The sequence below is a fragment of the Dicentrarchus labrax genome, unplaced genomic scaffold, assembly GCF_905237075.1.
Source record: "Dicentrarchus labrax unplaced genomic scaffold, dlabrax2021, whole genome shotgun sequence".
In the NCBI taxonomy this organism is placed as follows: Eukaryota; Metazoa; Chordata; class Actinopteri; family Moronidae; genus Dicentrarchus; species Dicentrarchus labrax.
Genome location: NW_026136703.1, coordinates 1,019,494 through 1,038,096, shown reverse-complemented (window position 1 = coordinate 1,038,096; position 18,603 = coordinate 1,019,494). Strand labels below are relative to the sequence as shown.

General features: G+C 40.4%; 1 protein-coding gene across 1 annotated transcript in view; it reads right to left on the bottom strand.

Moving 5' to 3' along the window:
- si:dkey-288a3.2 (protein phosphatase 1 regulatory subunit 37) overlaps positions 1-18,603 on the bottom strand; it is an 84,978-nt gene that overhangs the window by 46,941 nt on the left and 19,434 nt on the right. Inside the window, exons 6-10 of the mRNA XM_051384006.1 lie at positions 14,214-14,314; positions 13,902-14,021; positions 11,337-11,484; positions 8,277-8,432; positions 7,082-7,194 (exon numbers count right to left, since the gene is read on the bottom strand). Coding sequence (XP_051239966.1) covers positions 7,082-7,194; positions 8,277-8,432; positions 11,337-11,484; positions 13,902-14,021; positions 14,214-14,314 — 638 coding nt within the window. The remainder of the gene's footprint in view (positions 1-7,081; positions 7,195-8,276; positions 8,433-11,336; positions 11,485-13,901; positions 14,022-14,213; positions 14,315-18,603) is intronic.

Here is an 18,603-nt window from a genome sequence, read left to right as displayed (position 1 = left end):
ATATGCACGAGGGATAATAGCAGACAATTAAAGAGGCGACTGCGTGGTTGAGAGTGTGTGAGAGTCAAGCATGGTTGAAGCCTGTCAAACGTAAACCACAGGAGGGTTGGAGTGAGAAGTTTGAGGGGGGTACGAGTGTGAAACCACCAAAAACACAGTATGCCTTCACACATGACATGCTGGCTTTAAACAAAAAAAAAACAAAACCAGGGGAATCACGTACAGTAGAAAAAAACAGGGTCCTATATGACATATTCACCTCAGAATAATCATTTCTAGAACTTTTTGAGCAAAGAGTAAATTTAGACATCCTTATTGGAGTTTGGCCCACATCTGCTCCCCTCATCTTAGTCCTTCAAAAGACAAGCCAACAAGCTACGGGGACGGAGAGGAAAAGCACATATACCAACCAGAAAGGTTAATAACAGCTCTCCTCGTCATCATATTCGACACGACCAGCTACGGGTCTAATTATCATCATTATGGCCTGCGAGGACATCTACTTATCCCCATGACTGGCAGGCCGCATGAGCAGCCCTGCTTAACACACATCTATTATTTAATCAAACTGTTCCTTCTTTTGGTAGCACTGGAGGAGACAGGGGAAGTGTATGTGTTAGCGTATGAGGCAGGCCTTTAATTTCTAGCCTTTTGACTTCCACAATCGCCACTCAGATGACAGGAAGGTGCAGTTTATGCTGCCAATCAGGCGGAAGGAATGCATGTTATTAGGAGTATACAATGAAACGTGTGGAGGCAGGACATTTTCAGGGAGGGAATTCGCAGGATGAGGCTCTAAATTTCCTCAATACTGGATCAGGGGAAGCAGGTATCAGTGGGTCAGTTAATAGGGCTGTTCCACTCACTTCATGATCAGAAATAGATTTCTTCCAAAGTTACATTAAATTCCCACTTTCTGTTTCCTTCCTGTGATCTGGTGGCGAGAGTAACATGAAGAGGGAACTGGGTACTGAAAGACTGTAAATTTGGCACATATCCACTTGATTTATGTAACTTGGACTGCTGAGGCCTCATGTTAGCTTCAGATAAACTTTGGATTGAATTTAGCATGGCTTTAGCATGCATCACTTCCATTGGAAGCACATTAGGGAGGAATCTCCTATTAATTTAACCCTTTAGGCGCCGGGTTTTATTTTTAAAAATACTAGATATTGACATCTAAATTTCAGGAGGCTCTGGCTTGAAAGTGGTTTGAGATAGAGACAAAGTGTAAATGAGACTTATATTGAGAATGACGTTGAATGATGAATGAAGTTTATCTAGGGAGTAAATTTCCTCATCTAATTTGCATATTATGATGTCATATGGTGGCGCCCATATTGAATTATGTAATTTCCATGAAATACCTGATATTTTGAAAGAGAGTTGAATTTATTTCATCAAAGGGAAGGTGAAAAAAGTATGTTGCAATATGCAAATTCACCGCTAGATGCCACTAAATCCTACACACTGGCCCTTTAAGAATGAGTCTTAATGGCCCATGGGATAGTTAAGATAGCAAACATATTTAGTCAGCCTACCACAGCAAGTTAGGCCTCATATGGATATCTTTGCAGTCTTTATTCAACAAATGTGCAAATTCAATTCAATTCAATTCAATAACAGAAGTTATCTCAGGACACTTTTCAAATGGAGCAGGTCTAGACCGAACTCCTTATAAATAAATATATATAAATTCCTGTTCTTATTCCCAGGTCGTCAAATATCAGTGCTTTATCGCACTCCTTTGTGTCTCATACAGACAAACAGGGTACCTTTTAGTATAAGACACACAAGGCTTTAATGTAAACCCATTCATGTCAGGTGACGTAGTATGAAGAGCAAGAAAGTCTGAACCTGCAGGTGTTTGGGGTGGATGGATGGCTCAGACACACATAGGACTGTCACCAAGGAGACCAGGGTTCATATCCCTTGTGAACGTAATGGAACCCAAACCACGACGTTTTCCTTAGCAAGTAGCTTTGGTGCCTACTGCTAACCCAACAGTAAAGTATTTTAGGCAGAAAGTGGCAGCGTTGTGTTTCATGTTTTCATCTCTTGCAGACACTAAAGGGTGTCTTGTGGGTCTTTATGAGATGCAGAGGGGACTAGACAAAGTGTCGGTATTTGACCACCAGGGATGAGAATGGGTTGATTGTACGCGCAAAAATGACGGAAGCAGTTCTGTTAAGAACGGAAAAAGAGAGCTCGATTAGTTCAAAGACTACCTTAAGATGAATCTATACTTACCAGCTTCCAGTTGTGGTTCCGGAGGCAGACACCCTCTCCACATTTAAGAGTAGGCTTTAGACTTTGATAAAGCTTATAGTTGGGGCTGGCTCAGGTGAGTCCTGAACCATCCCTTAGTTATGCTGCTTATAGGCCTAGACTATCGGGGGATTTCCCATGATGCATTGAGCTCCTCTTTTCCTCTCTCTCTCTTTCTGCACTCATTTATGTCCTATTAGTGCATGTTACTAACCTCACTACTCCTGCCATGGTCCTGCTTGACTGCCATTGCTAATATTACTGATATTATTAGGGACCAAGCCAGCGACCGCTGGAGGTCCCTATTGTATTTGCTATGTTTCTTCTTACCTATTATTATTTTTAGGCCCCTTTGACTGCATTTTTGCCCCACTGAACATATACGAAAACTCAATTTTATTTGACAAAATTGTAAGACCTGGTGAAAATGGGATATTCAATGCGGGTCGGCCACTAGGTGGCGCTACTATCATAAAAAATGCGTTTAGGCTAATAACTTCTGCATAGTTTGCTGAATCTCCCCATATAGGCCCAGCCCACTTCCACCTATAATTTTTTTTCGTTAGAGTGTGAAATGTCCTTAAACTACTTTATCGTGTTCCTCCTACACACTTTGTCCGATTCGCACCTGGGGACTGTCCTGGCAAAAAATGTAATTTAAGAATTTGGATATTTTAGAAAATAAGCATGTTATAAAATTAGCACTTCCTGTAAATTTTTGGTCAAAAAAGGAAGTGGACCATTTCTCCACACTGGTATGTCCGATTGACACCAAGCTTGGGTCCATAGTTCCCAATGTCTTCCTTAGGCATTGTGCAAAATTTCAGGTCATCACCACCAGGTGGCGCTCTTTAAAATGAAGAAGCTTATATCTCTGCAACGGCACGTGTGATTAAAACGAAACTTGGTACAATGCTTGCCCATGGCTCCCTGAGGCTCCCTGAAAAATGTGTCAACAATCCGTCACTATGTGAGTGCCGTAGAGCTGAGTGCAAGTGGAATAAGGACAAACTGCAGGTGTCTTTTCAAATGTTAAGGGACTGCTGGCGTCATTATCAGAAAACTGTGAAAGATGCTAAAAGAAAACATTTCTCGGATATTATCCTGTCAAACTGTCACAAGCCTCGTGTTTTGTTTAACACTACTGACTCACTTCTGAAAGCCACGCAGACTGCCTGTATACGTAGGCGTCCCCTGCTTTGTGTGAAAACTTCCTTCACTTTTTTAATTGATAAGGTCACTTCAATTAGGGCTCACCTTCAGCTTATGACCCCTCAATCTTTGTCCCCTGCTCTGCTGTCTTTGACCATTTTGAGCCTGTGACTTTTTCCTTTTTACAGGAGGTTGTTGGTCATTTGAAGCCCTCAGGTTCTCCAAATGATGCTGTCCCCCCTCGACTATTTAAGGAGGTTTTCCCCACTGTAGGACCATCTGTTATTGCAATCATAAATAGCAGTCTGACCTTAGGTGTGGTCCCTGAAAATTTTAAACATGCAGTAGTACAACCTCTAATTAAAAAACTTGCTCTAGATCCTGCAGTTCTTGCTAAGGCCTATCTCCAAACTGCCTTTCCTTTCAAAAATCCTGGAGAAGATTGTGCACAGTCAATTAATGGCCTTTCTGGAAGAACATAATATCCTAGAGGTTTTCCAATCCGGTTTTAAAACCCTGCACAGCACAGAATCAGCTCTCTTAAGAGTTTTTAATGATATCTTTTTAGCTACTGACTCTGGTGACTGTGTTATCCTTGTGCTTTTAGATTTAATTGCTGCATTTGACACAGTGGATCATGAAATATTGATCTCACGTTTGAAGCAGTGGGTGGGCATCAGGGGCATAGCAATGGAGTGGTTCAGGTCGTACTTGGCTGATCGAACTTTCTGTGTCAGCCTAGGTGACTCTGTATCTGTCTCTGTCTCTGTCTCCTCTGCTTCTCTCTCGTGTGGGGTCCCACAGGGCTCAGTTCTTGCCCCTCTCCTTTTCTCTCTCTATTTGCTCCCACTTGGTTCCATACTTAGGAAGCATTTCATTCCACTGTTATGCAGACGACAGTCAGATTTATGTGCCTCTTAAAAAGAAAAATGAATACTCTGTCAGACTGCTACTTAAGTGTCTCGACGACATAAAGGCCTGGATGGCTCTGAACTTTTTAAATTTCAATGATAAAAAGACGGAAGCAGCTGCTCCTGAGTGTGCTTAAAAGTAAGCGGAAGCTCAGAGGGGACCGTGCCTTTACTGTGTCTGCTCCTAAATTATGGAATGATCTGCCTCTGCACGTTAAACAGGCCTCTTCTCTGTCTGTTTTTTAAAACCCGTCTTAAAACCCATCTCTTCTCTGTGGCCTTTGACACCTAGTAAGATGTCGACTTTATTTACTTGATTTAATTTCTTATTTTGATTGCTTTTTACGTTTCACAGATATGTATGAAACTCGGTAGGCACATGTAAGGTGCTGAGACATACAAAAAAGCCTCTTGGACTCATTCGGCCATTTTCATTTTCATTTCCGGCGAACTTTTAGCGTTGTATTTGAACCAACTCCTCCTAGGAAATTTACGATGGCACATGACGCGGCCGCAGCACCGAGTTGCATGGAGTGCAAGGTCCCGCCCAACGCTGCTTGCAGCTTTAATTATTATTATTATTATTATTATTATACCCTATTAGGTAACACTTTATAATGAGTACACACTATTAAGCGTTAATTAAGCATTAATAAATTCTGAATTCATCATTTATAACGCATTTTTCTGACATGAATACACATTAGTATGTAGTTTATAAACACAGTTAAAAATGTTTTATTCATCATTGATAGGCACATTAGTTATGGATTAGTAAATACTGAATTCATCATTTATAAAGCATGTTCCTGCCGTAAATACTCATTACTATGTGGTTTATAATCACAGTTATAAATGTTTTACTCTTCATTAATAAGCTCATCTATAACGTGCTAATGATTGCATTTTCATATTTTATATATGATGGATTCAGCATTTCTAAATCAAGTATTACATCACTTACTAACCAGTTATTTAGGATTTGTCAGTGGTTTGTGATATTATTTAGAAAGTGTATGTAAATAATGAACAAACTATTTAGATGTACATTTCTGCATGCACTTGCACATCCACTATTCAGACATGTATTAATGATTAGTGACTGTGTTAGCAGATGTTCCATAAAAAACTCACAAATTAATTTCCAATGGATATATATATATATATATATATATATATATATATATATATATATATAAACAGTTATTAATGCAGGAATTCATGAATTGAGGCAGTTACGAAGCACTTACTACTCATTAATTAAGTATTTTGTGCGAGCTCATCTAAAGTGAGCACTATCTATGGCTTATTAAAGCATTTACAAATGAGATATAAAGGCTGACAATGCCTCAAGACTCACAAAATGTTCAGTTATCTTAACAGACGAAGGAGAGACACAACACAAAGGGATATAGAACATATTGTATTGATATTTACTGCAACTTCCCAACATATTGTATGAAGACGGACGAGGGTGGTTTATGAAGACATGCTATTGTTGTGATCTTATCTGTTTGGGACGTGTACGTTGAGCTTGCAATCCCGCTCTCAGCACGTCATCAAAGTGATGACGGTGGGAGGCGGCAACATTTTACGTTCATATTAACGCAGCCAAGAGGAGCATGGAGAAGTCTGGCCTAAATCGACAAGGCGGACGCGGGCCAAAAAGAATGGCGGTGTGGGGATGGATACATTGGAGTCGGCGGCCGTCAGCGGCACTAGTGGTGAGTATGTGTCTTTGTTTGCTAGCACACATTATGGATGAAAGCTAACGTTAGCTTGTCGCCCGACTGTCCCCCGTCACCTGTCCCCGATTAACGTTACTACCGACCCGCCCGTGGTAGCTAAGCCGACCTGCCTGCATTTATCATTATCACTTTGAATATTTTCCTAAAAGTTTTTTTTTTTTTAACTTGTAATGTTGTCGCCGCGGTTAAGTCAGTATCGTCTAGCCGGGCCGGTCTCTCTCTCTGTCTCTGTCTCTCTCTCTCTCTCTCTCACCTCAACTGGTCGAGGCAGACGGCCACCCACCTAGAGCCGAAGGGTCTGTCCGAGGTTTCGGCCTCTTAAAAGGAAGTTTTTCCTTGCCGTTGTCGCCAAGTGCTTGCTCATGGTGGTACTGTTGGGTCTCTGTAAATAATGTTATAAAGAGTTCGGTCTAGACCTGCTCTATTTGAAAAGTGTCCTGAGATAACTTCTGTTATGAATTGGCGCTATACAAATAAAATTGAATTAAAAATGTAATTGAATTGAATCTGTTAAGGGGTTACGCCAGGGGTGTCAAACTGATCCGTGAAAGGGCCGGTGGGGCTGCAGGTTTTCATTCCAACCATGCAGCAGCACACCTGACTTGGTTCATTCAATCAACTGAACTGTCTTCACACAGTCAAAAACTTGCAGCCACACCCACGCTTTAATCAAGGGTGGCTGTTTCTGTTCCAATCAAGCAAGAGCACGCCTGAAATTACTGTGTGAAGACAGTTCAGTTGATTGAATGAACCAAGTCAGGTGTTCTGCTGCATGGTTGGAATGAAAACCTGCAGCCACACCGGCCCTTTCATGGATCAGTTTGACACCCCTGGGTTACGCTGTACCTACGGCAGCTACCTGCACGCCATTGGATAATATAAATACACATCGAAGCTACGGCAGCCACAGCTACAGTCTGCAGTTACACACTGGAGCAATATGCACAAAGAATAGGCCACTGGCATTGGAATATATTTATATGCTGGTTTTATGTTCCTCACCAGAGCCTTGGCCAGATGGACCATGCCATTTGCAGTGATCTGGTTGTTCTTCAGCATTAAGACCTTGAGACCTCTCGTCTGCCACCTCAGACCATCACACAACTCCTCCAAACCTAGATGTTAAAACAAAAACAAAAAACAAAAAAACATGAAAATATGGTAATTAGCAGAACATGTTCAACTGAACTGCTTGTATGTATTTGTAAGCTAGGGGACACTGACAGATGTTTAGTGGGAGTGTTGCTGCTACTTACAATTTGAGCTCCAGTAACTATGAAGTGCTTAACCTTTTCACGTATCTATATTAATTAGATCATATTAAAGCAGGACTGTGCAAGTTGGTAAACTGCCACTGCATCTAACTATCCTGTTGCTTCACTGTGTTTTCTTGTAAGGTGCTAAAGGCTAAATTAAGTGGCTCATTCTCTAATTAGCACACAGGGGCTGCCAAAGTTTACTAATAATTATTATTAGTCACACTTGCAACTTATGCAGATATTTGCTCTGCCTCTTCTTTTTACAGAATCTAGAATTTTTGACACCAAGGTTAAAAAACACACCTCTAAAGACTTCTTCTTTCCCCTTTCAAAGATACAATATGTAACATGTCACAATAAAATGTCTATAAAGACTGGACCTCTGTTCTATATGTGGTTGAGTTGTGTACTTACATTCCCAAATTTTTCCAACAATGTTCAAACCCAGAGAAATCTGTCATTTTATTCAGGTATCAATGGTATCATTTGTGCATGCGTCATAAATTGACGAAACCACATTTTTACCATCCACTGTTTAGAACTTGGTGCTTTTAACTCTAGATTTGAACCAGATGCAGGATTTTAGTTATCAGACATCAGGGTCAGTTAGTAAGTTATCAAAGAAACAAGCTGAGCTAATGTAAGCAGCAGCTCGGTTCGCAGCCCCTCCAGGACAAAGGGTCTGCCCAACAGTGTGGGAGAAGCAATGATTTTTAAGATGGAACTGCTTTATTCAGTGTTTTTAGTGGATTTAATCAGCGGGTCTGTTTGTTTTGGAGAGGAGAAGACCTCTGTGGATAACAGGGCTCCCGGTAGAAACCTCCTGAACAATGAACACTGAAGGAATCCTAACCAGGAGAAGCTGACAATGAAGACATTACGTTTTACATTTCAATTCTGCACCATACAACGTTGAATAAACCAAACGGTGTTCCTACCAGCATCTGCTACAGAATTGTTGCTAAGCTCCAGTGTCAGTAAAGTGGAGTTGTAGCGTAGCAGGTCTCCCAGCTGCAGGGCATCCTGGTAGCTGTTCAGCAGGTTGTTGGTAAGGTGGAGCTCCTGCAAAGTCTTATTTGACTTCAGTGCACCAACTACAAGCAGCAACAAAAGAGAAGAGTGCTGAAAATTGACATTACTCCCTTAAAGTACGATTATTCCTCAAACTTTTGAATTGGTTTGATAGAGAAAACTGCCTGAAAATTATTTGTGTAATTTGTGAGATAATGTTAAGGTCTGATATATACAACTGCTGAAGCTCCTTGCTGGAAGGCAAAATGATCAGACAACGCTCATGGTTGTCCATAACCTTAGAACAACAGAGAAGCTGGAAGTGATGAGAAACGCAGTGTACGGAAGTTTGCTCCTCTAACTTCGGATAGACCCCCCAGTTAAGACATATAGATTGGTTTAAATTGATATTAAATATAATGCATGGTACAGGCATGTCCTCTGAGTGCCAAACATGGGGCCTCCCGGTTGTAACTGCGTCAGATTGATTGACGGCGAGTGAACTTGAGCATGAAAACGAGACCGCAGCAGGAATCGCTGCCTTCTGCAATTACAGCGGTAAAGATCAAGTGGCGCTCCTTAACCATTCTAACATGAAGGAGCCATTGTTGGAGCTGGAGTGGTGACTCCTCAGCACAGCAGACCTGTCAAATTTCAAGGCCCTTGCTTCAGAATGTCAGTGTGTACGCCATTGTTAGAATCTTTTCATTATGATGCTTTATCACATCTTTAATGGTGCTTTGGAAAGATATCTTGTATTTATGTGTGTGTTGTGAGCACTCCCTGTGTATTTGTGTAAAGTGTACTGTACTGTGGTATACATGTGTCCGTGTTGCCTGAGCCCTCGCTGCCCTTGCATCCAGATCGATGCCACAGATTTGATCAAGCCTGTTGGGCTGCATGCGGAATGCCAACATTGTCATCAGGCACAGTGGGAACCAAATGTTGGAATCGGCGGGATTGATCCGGTCGACTCCACCGCGAGCGCCCAATCCCGCAATCAGAGGCCCCTCGGATCGAAGACAATGATCCTCAGCTGGGACCCCCTGCCGGGAGGGAAGAAGAGGAGGTGGCGGCGGGCTCGCTAAAGGCAAAGAGGATGGGGTGGGATAAGAGACGAGCGTGGGAGGAGGAGGGAGGTTGTGGAGACCCTTAAATATCAAAGAGATCCAGGAAATGGCTGAAAATGTTGCAGGAGCAAGTTGCTGTTGGGGAGTGGGCAGCATACTGTGCCCATTTGGTTCTTTCTCTGCTCCCAGCTGAGGGGAGACGACAGGCTGTCTTCAATGTTTTAAGTTCCAACGAAAAAAAAACAGGGATGCTTCTACTATCATCTGATCATGTACTAGAATTTATGAAAGCAACATTTTTTAGTAATTCCTATTTGATTATTTAATAGTGAAAATGAATATAAACTGAGACTACTTCCTGAACATAATTCTTGTGCATTTTTTATCTAATTATTACTGCTACATCACTATGTAGCTCAGCACCTCAAGCCTATTATTAACTACCTCTGTCGCACGTGACTGTGACTGTGTGTGTGTCCGTCCATCCATGTCCAGCACTCAACCCCCCTCTGAGTGTTGTGTTCGCCCGCGGTGAGTGTATTTATATGTGTGTATGCTCATCCAGAAATTGTGTATATGTGCGTGTGGAGCACGCATTTCCTCTCCCATTCCCCTTCTCCATTGCCACAGATACTGTTCAGAGTTACAACAGCAGCCAGTCAATGAAGGAGAGCAGACCTTGCGGAAGTCGCTGTGCTTTGTTTGTTTTTTTTAAATAACACATTTAATAATTTGTGGGTTAGAAAAGTGTTTATATGCTGTAAGTGTGTCAGTGTTTAATATGTGTTAGAGATGGTGTAGTGCAATGTTGCAATTGTAACAATAAACGCAAATTCAACTAATCCCTGTGAATTCTGTGCAACTTGGCAATTTTTTCCAATCATTGCAGTTTCCTACGCAAAAAGTTGAGTCATACATCCTCAAACTCACTTCCTTGTTTTTAGTTGTGAGGATACAGACCATGCGGACATGTGCAATGTTGTCATCGCAACAATTAATTCACATTTCAGTCTCAACAGGATTTCACTGGCTTAAAAGGCAACTAGACCCAGTAATTGCTAGTAGTTTGGTGACATATTGTTTGTAAAGGGGGACCGCTATGGTTGGTGAAACTCACATCAGGAAACTACAATGACTTGTCAAATTTGAGTTGACAAAATTGCAAGGTTGCACAGAATTCCAAGGTTCTGATTGAATTCACGGATTGGTTGATTTTACGTTATTTTTTGCAAATCACAGCATCACAACTTTTCTGCAGATTATAATTTTCAATCATCGTAGTTTCCCCGGGTTTCACCAATCATAGCAAAACATTGATCACATGTTTTATGAATTATACAAGAAATCACAACTATTTTTCAAATTTTAATTCATCTTAAAATGTAATTGCAAAAAAAAGCCAGAAAACATCAAATGGATCACTGCATTTTAGGCAGCATCAATCTCAAAAAATACCTGCGAAATCCTGGAGAAACCAGTGTATCAAATGTACAAGGAAAAAAACATTAAGTGTGTGTATCTCAGGTTATATTTTTGTTCAAGAGCCATGCCTTCAAAGTGTATAGTGCATATCTTTGTGTGTGTGTGTGTGTGTGTGTGTGTGTGTGTGTGTGTGTGTGTGTGTGTGTGTGTGTGTATGTGTTTCCTGGCTGCCAGGGCCTTTATAGATGTGTGCAGCAGTGTGTAAAGTGACAGGTAAGAGATTAGGCCTCTAATCCGGGTCCAGACCTGCAGAGAGGGTCACAGGTCAAAATCTGGTCCTGCTGGCTACAGGACACACCCACACACACATACACACTTACAAATGTGTCCACACTCGCACAGGAAAATTATTAAACAGACAAACAAAGAAAGTGAAGAAAGAGTGCTTGCGTGTGTGTATGTGTTTGTGTGTGTGTGAGCGTGCATGCGTCATACCCAGGGTGTATAGTGGCATGCCGCTGAGCTGGGCATTGTGAAGGTGCAGCACTCTGAGCTGGCTGGTCAGCAGAGCTTTAGATAGAGACTGGGCTGGGTAGTCAACCACGGGGATATTACACACATCTAGTCTGGACAGACGCACACTCTGAAACACACGTGCAGAAATACAATGAACACAGACTAATGCACAAAGAAGTAGTTGAAGACGCATCATCAGAATGACTAATCTGCTCAGAAGTAGGTGTCAGTAGGCCTGTCGAAAGTACACTCTGTCCTTCCTGACATCAAACACTGAGGAGAAACCAGGAGGAAGAACAAAAGGAACCTGAGTGATGGGGCGGTTAGGTGGATACTGTAGGATCATGTGGAGGGTTGGTCAGGGCAGATATGGGGTATGGGTTTGGGAAAGAGCTGGTGGTAGATGTAGCAGGTGTGTAGGATGGTACAGAAAGTAGCAGTGGAGAGATTTAGGGAGCTAGGGGAGTAGAATAAAGTAACTACTATTACTGCTACTGTCAGATAGATTATTAGGTATCAAATCTTTAATCTTGAATGATGCTGTAGGTTCAATTTTGCCATTCTTATAAAAACCCGCCCTATCTTTTACAAAATGCATTCATATTTTACTAATTTGCTTTGGCAAATAATTTGTGTCATCCACCTGATGGACAACATATCGGCCAACTCCTGAGAAAATGATCTGGTTCTAGTTGATAAACACTCCACTATGTTCACCAGCTAGTAGTCTAACTGTGGCTGTCTGCTGTTTGCTGCTGAGCAGAGTACAGTACGTATATCAGAGCGTTTCACTGAAAACAGCTGCCTGCTGATGCTGGCTGATGAAAGAGGAGTTTTTGGGCTGGCACCCAAAACAACAAACTGAAAGAGGCCAAAACTCTCTGCGGAGCTGAGGGGAACTGTGGGTTTGTTAGTATGACAACAGTATAGTAATTTGAAAGTTTTGGAAAAAACATACTCATTAGTGAAGTTTTAACCAAGACCACAATCTTTCCTACATTATACAAGTGATTAAAGTTATCTTAACATAACCATTAATACTTTGGCAGTGAGCAATTTGCAGACGTTCAGTGTAATTGTTATAAAATCTGAAAAACGGCAGCCTGTTGAAGCATCTGTATGTAAGTTCAAACGTAGCCTAGTTATGACGTAAATTATTACTAAGTTGTGATTCATGCATTACTAAAACAAAACCAGTTGCACCACGGAGAATAGTTACACTGTCACAGAATTATACTCACCAGTGATGAAACTGCAGTTTTTCTCCCACACATTATACTTTTTTAATTAATTGCAGCTATTTTGTGACACAGATATCTAATAGAGACCTAATTTATTGATATGATATTTCAATATGGATCTAGCTTACTACAATGTGGTACAAAGCCAGGTGACTCATCCTAGCCAGAACGCTAATGAACATGGTAACCATGACAATGGAATCATGGTGCAACCAATTTTAGCAGCTGATTTAGTTACAAACTAGTAGTAACTGAGCCTCTAGTGTCGACCTTACACTCTAACTTAGGAGAAAACCTACATACAGCTGGTGCAACCCAGTCCTGGCCTGCCTAACATTTCCAAAAATTGTAAGTTGTGGCATGCAGCATTGGCTAAAACTACACAAACTGGTGGTAGGACTTTGGTGACCCATGACCAAGTCACAGCAGCATTTAAAGGGACCAGTGTGTAAGATTTAGTGGCATCTAGAAGTGAAGTTACAGATTGCAACCAACTGAATATCACTTCTTCTAAGCATGTTAGGCTGCGAAAGTTAGTTATGGTAACAAAAACACAACAACTCTTATTTTCTGGTAATGGTAAATATACCTGTATTTGTATAGTGCTGTTCTAGTCTTCTAACCACTCAAAGCACTTTTACACTAGGTGCCACATTCACCCTTTCACACACAGATGGCAAAGCCCATCGAACAGAAGCAAACTAATTCATGCACATTCACACACTGATGACGAGGAAGAGGAGCCGAATCAAACCAACAACCTTCCGATTAGTGGACGATCCACACTACCTATGAGCCACAGCCTCGCACTGCTACACTAATGAAAACATACTTATGAATAATATATTTCATTTCTGTCAACAGATCCTCCTAAATGTTACACACTGGACCTTTAAAAGCACCAGGTTACAATGCCATAGGACTGAGTGAAGTGAAAAACAGTTTAAAACTTTCAGTCCTTGCATTTTTGAGAAATATTCTCAACTCAAAGTCCTTACATTCTTTTCCCTCATTCTGTCCTGCTTTGATCACACAGACGTGAAAGCCAGTCAGTGGAAATATCTGGACTCACCACATAGCTAATCAGTTATGCCTGCTAATGCTATCTGTGAAGCTGCGGTAATGTAGCGTGTGTGTTTTGATGTGTTTATGCTCGTGTTTGCAGTTCGCAACTCCTCACCCTGTTTGCTCTGCCCTGCGTCTTCAATCCATGTAATGTGCAACAAACTCACTTTCCAGGATGTACATTATCCCCCAGAGAAAGGGTAGAAGAAAATATTACTATTCCTCTGCATCAGCCAACCTGCTTTATCAAATGAGCGAGGGCCCTCCAACACGATGTTCCCATGCTACTGTTGTCAGAAATGTCAAGATGGGTTGTAGATTCATAGTACAAAATCATATCCAGCAAGGACGATGCTCCCTGCAAGAGAAAAAAAATGTGAAGGAGAAAAAATGAAGAAAGCAAGGCCCCAAATTTGACAGGAATGTTATGAAGTTCTTTTGGAAGAAAAAAAATAGCCTCTAATCTGATACAGGGGAAGGCCTGAATATGAAACTGTGTTGGAATTGGAAGACGAAGATGAGGAAAATAAGTTTTGCTCATAAAACTCACATTTTCTTCCAGTTGGGCTGCCTGCAGATTGATGAAATCAAAGTGCAGCGATTTCAGGACGACTTCCAGAGCTTCACAGGAGCGGTGGTCTAATCGCTCACCTTGATAGAGGCAAGCAATCAAACAGAAGATAATTGGGAGGCTGTTTGCTAACAGGCAAAATTGCACGGCTCTAAATGTGCCTTATCCTTTTTTCTGAAATGAACATTTCAGCAAAAAATCACAACAAAACAACTTCCTTTATAGGCAAAGTTTATCCGATATGTGTGTGTGTTTTCTTTTAATAAAGTTCTGAGACAATCAGAAACAGAAATAATTATGACAGCTCCAGTTAGACAAAACAGGACGCACTTTTTCACATTTGGACTAAGACGTGAATGCTGCAGTGTCCATTGATTACTAACAGCCTGTCATCGACACACATTCATGTCCCATTAATTGTTGTTGTTGTTGTGCACCTTCGTCTCTGTTCCTGTCCTTCTCTCTTTACCACCTACCCCTCACTCGTCTATCCCTCTACCTCCCTACCCCCATCTCTCTCTAACCCCAACCGGTCGAGGCAGACAGCCACCCAACTAGAGCCGGGGTCTGTCCGAGGTTTCTGCTTCTTAAAAGGAAGTTTTTCCTTGCCCCTGTCGCCAAGTGCTTGCTCATGGTGGTACTGTTGGGTCTCTGTAAATAATTGTATACAGTACAGTCTAGACCTGCTCTATTTGAAAAGTGTCCTGAGATAACTTCTATTATGAATTGATGCTATACAATAAAATTGAACTTAAATGATACTGACACTGCCAAGGGATTATTATCATGGAGTATTATCATATCTCAAACTTGACCTGATGCTTCTTTTCCTTTCTGGAAAGTTTTTTTCCCCTTTACTTACTTACTATATGATACACTCATTTGTACAGTTCATACAGTGTTTCACTGTTTTTTTTTATTTGCTCTTCACATTTCTATTATTGTAATTTGTAACAGATGTAATATAGCAACACAGTGCTCAAAAGCAATACTGATGTACCCTTCTGTAGTGGGTGGGATATATTAGGCAGCAAGTGAACATTTTGTCCTCAAAGTTGATGTGTTAGAAGCAGGAAAAATGGACAGCCATCAATTTGGGGTTCAGTATTTTGCTCAAGGACATCCAACATGCAGCAAGAGGAGGAGTTGTACTGTGAGTCGAGCTGCTTTCATTGGCTGCGCAGTTTTGTCTCATCTGTACCAGGAAACAATGGTACAACACTAAAATATTTGTTGTTTTTGAACAGATTTTAGGCGAGAATTAGTCAACGCAGTAACATAATCTTCTTTCATATTTGAACTGCCTAGAGAATGACTTGTCAATCACCTTCCTATACTCCTAAATGTTACACACTGGACCTTTAAATAAATGACAAAAATGTTGTTTTTCCCGGTTTCCCTGCTATACCAAAAACAGACTGATATATGACCCCAAATTTAAGGTACCTACAAAACCTTGGATTTTGTTTACCATTAGTAGCGTGCTGAGTATTAAAAATGTCCCTTGAGATGAATAAAGTTCTGTAATTTTTATAATCTGAACACTCACTTTTTATCTGCCATCTGTACAGATATATGTGAAATTAACCTTTTCTTCTTTTTCTCTCTCCTTATTCTTCTCCACATTTTTTATTTTGCTTCACTAATCCAACTGCTAATCCTATTGTTTTTAAGTGATTATTGTGTTTTTAGGAGTGATTATCAGGGATCACTGTTATCATTTTGTAATCTGATTACTGTGATGTGCCGCACCCTCATTCCTACATTATTTTAAGTAATCTTATATTTGATGTGTGTTTGTTAATGCATCTAAAGAATTACAATTCAAATGTGGTAATCTGATTACTGTTGCCCCCCCCCACTCCGATCAGGAGCCGCACTCCAAATCTAACTGTGACTGATCAAACAAATCCATGTGACTTTTAAGACTCAATCTCTCTCCTGGGTTAATTCTTATCTCCCCAGCCAAGAAGGGGAAATGATAATTACTATCATAATTATTTCCAAAATGATTTTTTTCCCTGTGTTTTAACAATAATCACTTAACTGAGCAATGGCAAGAGGGCGTGTGGGGTGGAAGGGAGAGCCATCTGAAATCCCATTTTTCTAATCCGCCCTGCGTCGGGAAGATAATAAGGCAGCGACACCCGCAGTCAGATGTCATCAGTGCGTGACGACAGTGACGCCCATCACGCCATCGCACAACTTTACACAGCTGCCGTATGTACAAGCATCCGCTGCTGAGTGCTTATGAGAGTTTAAAGACCTTCAAAGTGAGGACATCCTGTCCATAGACTACTGATCCTGGTCCCAAAGGGTTCTATTTTGGGTGTGGGCACCTCATATATGTGCCTACTACAAGCCTAACTGGCCTGTTGGAAAAATGTTAACAGACCTTGAACAGGCTGATGAGAGAAATTTCCTGCAATGGTGATTGGGACGATGTGCTTACACAGGTAGAAGAAACAGAGACAGTGGATAGGCTGGGTGAAATATAACACATTCTCTTTGTGGGATTATTTTGTTTTATTATTTTCTATTATTATTATTATTTGGAGTTTTCTGGACAATAGACAGCAATTGCTCACAAATGTTCATATATGTACTGGCAGGCGCAGTATTTATACATTTATACAAGTGTTCCAGGTTCATTACACACTCCTTGTTAATTTGATGATTTTTCTGCTGCATACTCTCCAGTTAATTCACTACATTTTACTGGTTTTCCTCTAACAGTAACATTAATTTGGCCATAGTCCATAAGTAATAGTTCAAATTAAGTAGAATTTATTTTAATTTTAAAATTCACCTTCTCAACTATTAGACTGTTTAAAGAAGAAGTAGAGTGGGTTTTGTTGCACATACAATTAATATTGCTGTGCATGTATCTATCAACCACAACAACAAATCTTTCCTTCAGAGAATGTTGCTTGCGGCTCAGAAAAAAACAGACTCAAAGCCAAATCATTGCAAGTTTGTTCCACGTCCGGTAAACCCACTTTGTAGTACCCCGCAGGTTCTCCTACCAACAGTCAAGCTGGTAGGCGATCTGAGGTGGAGATCTGAGTGAGGGGCTAAAACACAATTAAAAACTTCCAGGACAACATCAATTATTTCCAGGATAACTGGTCCTTTTGGTCAATTTCCAGGTGTTTCCATGACGCCCAGTTGTCACTCTCTATTATCTTCTGCTATATATAACTTACTTGTAAAAGTCGCAACTTCTTTACCTCAGCAGGTCGATGAAAATGGGGAGCAGGTGACGGGAAGACAATGCATTTATGATTTATACTCACTGAGCACATATTATTGAGTTATTACACTACTTTTACTGATATCTTTTAAGTGGAAATCAATAAATATATAGTAAAAGAGAAACTATTTTTAATCTGACTTTGGGTTCAAATTTGAAAATGAGGATTAGGTTTAGATTGACGTAAAGGTCACATTAAAATGTAGCATTTGCTCTAATGACCATTTGTTTGTCCTGCTGATGTATGGAGATCCATGGATTGGGGTTATTTTATGCAGTATTGTTATTCCTGTCTTTACTTTGTTTTCTCTGTTAATACCTGTAATAACAGAGAACAATAAAACATTTATCACCAAATAAAAAAAGAAAAATAATTAATTGGTATTTAGGGCAGGATTTCATTTAGTTGAATCTAGTTTAGGATTTGTGTTCAGGGTTCGTATTTGAACTGGTATGAGATTTGAGTTAGTTGGTAATGGTTATGAATAATTCAGTTCAATTTTGGCATTGATTCAGGTTCAGATTAATATATGATCAAGGCCAGAATAAGCATTACATTCACAGTTATGATTTGGGATAGGAAATCAAACTGTTTTCTTTCCACTATCAGTCACTAATCTGTGTTGAATAATTTCTAAAAATTCTTGAGGAATTTGAAACCACATCAGGAACAAACAGAATCATCATCCCACCCCACGGAGTCCAGTGACGGTGTCATTTTGTAAGCCAGCCCAGCAGTTATCTCCACTTAGGCTTATTACGGCAGTTTTCCAATGGAACTTCTGCATTGTGTTTTCCATATGCACATGAAACTAAGTAATTAACTGTGGCAAACAAAGGATATGCACTAATTTTGTTTAACAAGATCATTTCAATAAATCAACACACTTGGCTTGGTACCAGTCTTTAAGACATTGCATTGTGTGTGTGTGTGTGTGTGTGTGTGTGTGTGTGTATGTGTGAAGTATATTAAGATACAGGATTAAAAATATCACACTCAGAGGTTTGTTATTAATCATAAAGTTTTTTTTTTAGCTTTTTTATGACATTAATTTATTATTTTTTGGTCTGTTCTTCCATATTTTCTACATTTACACTGTGAATATGTAAAAGATA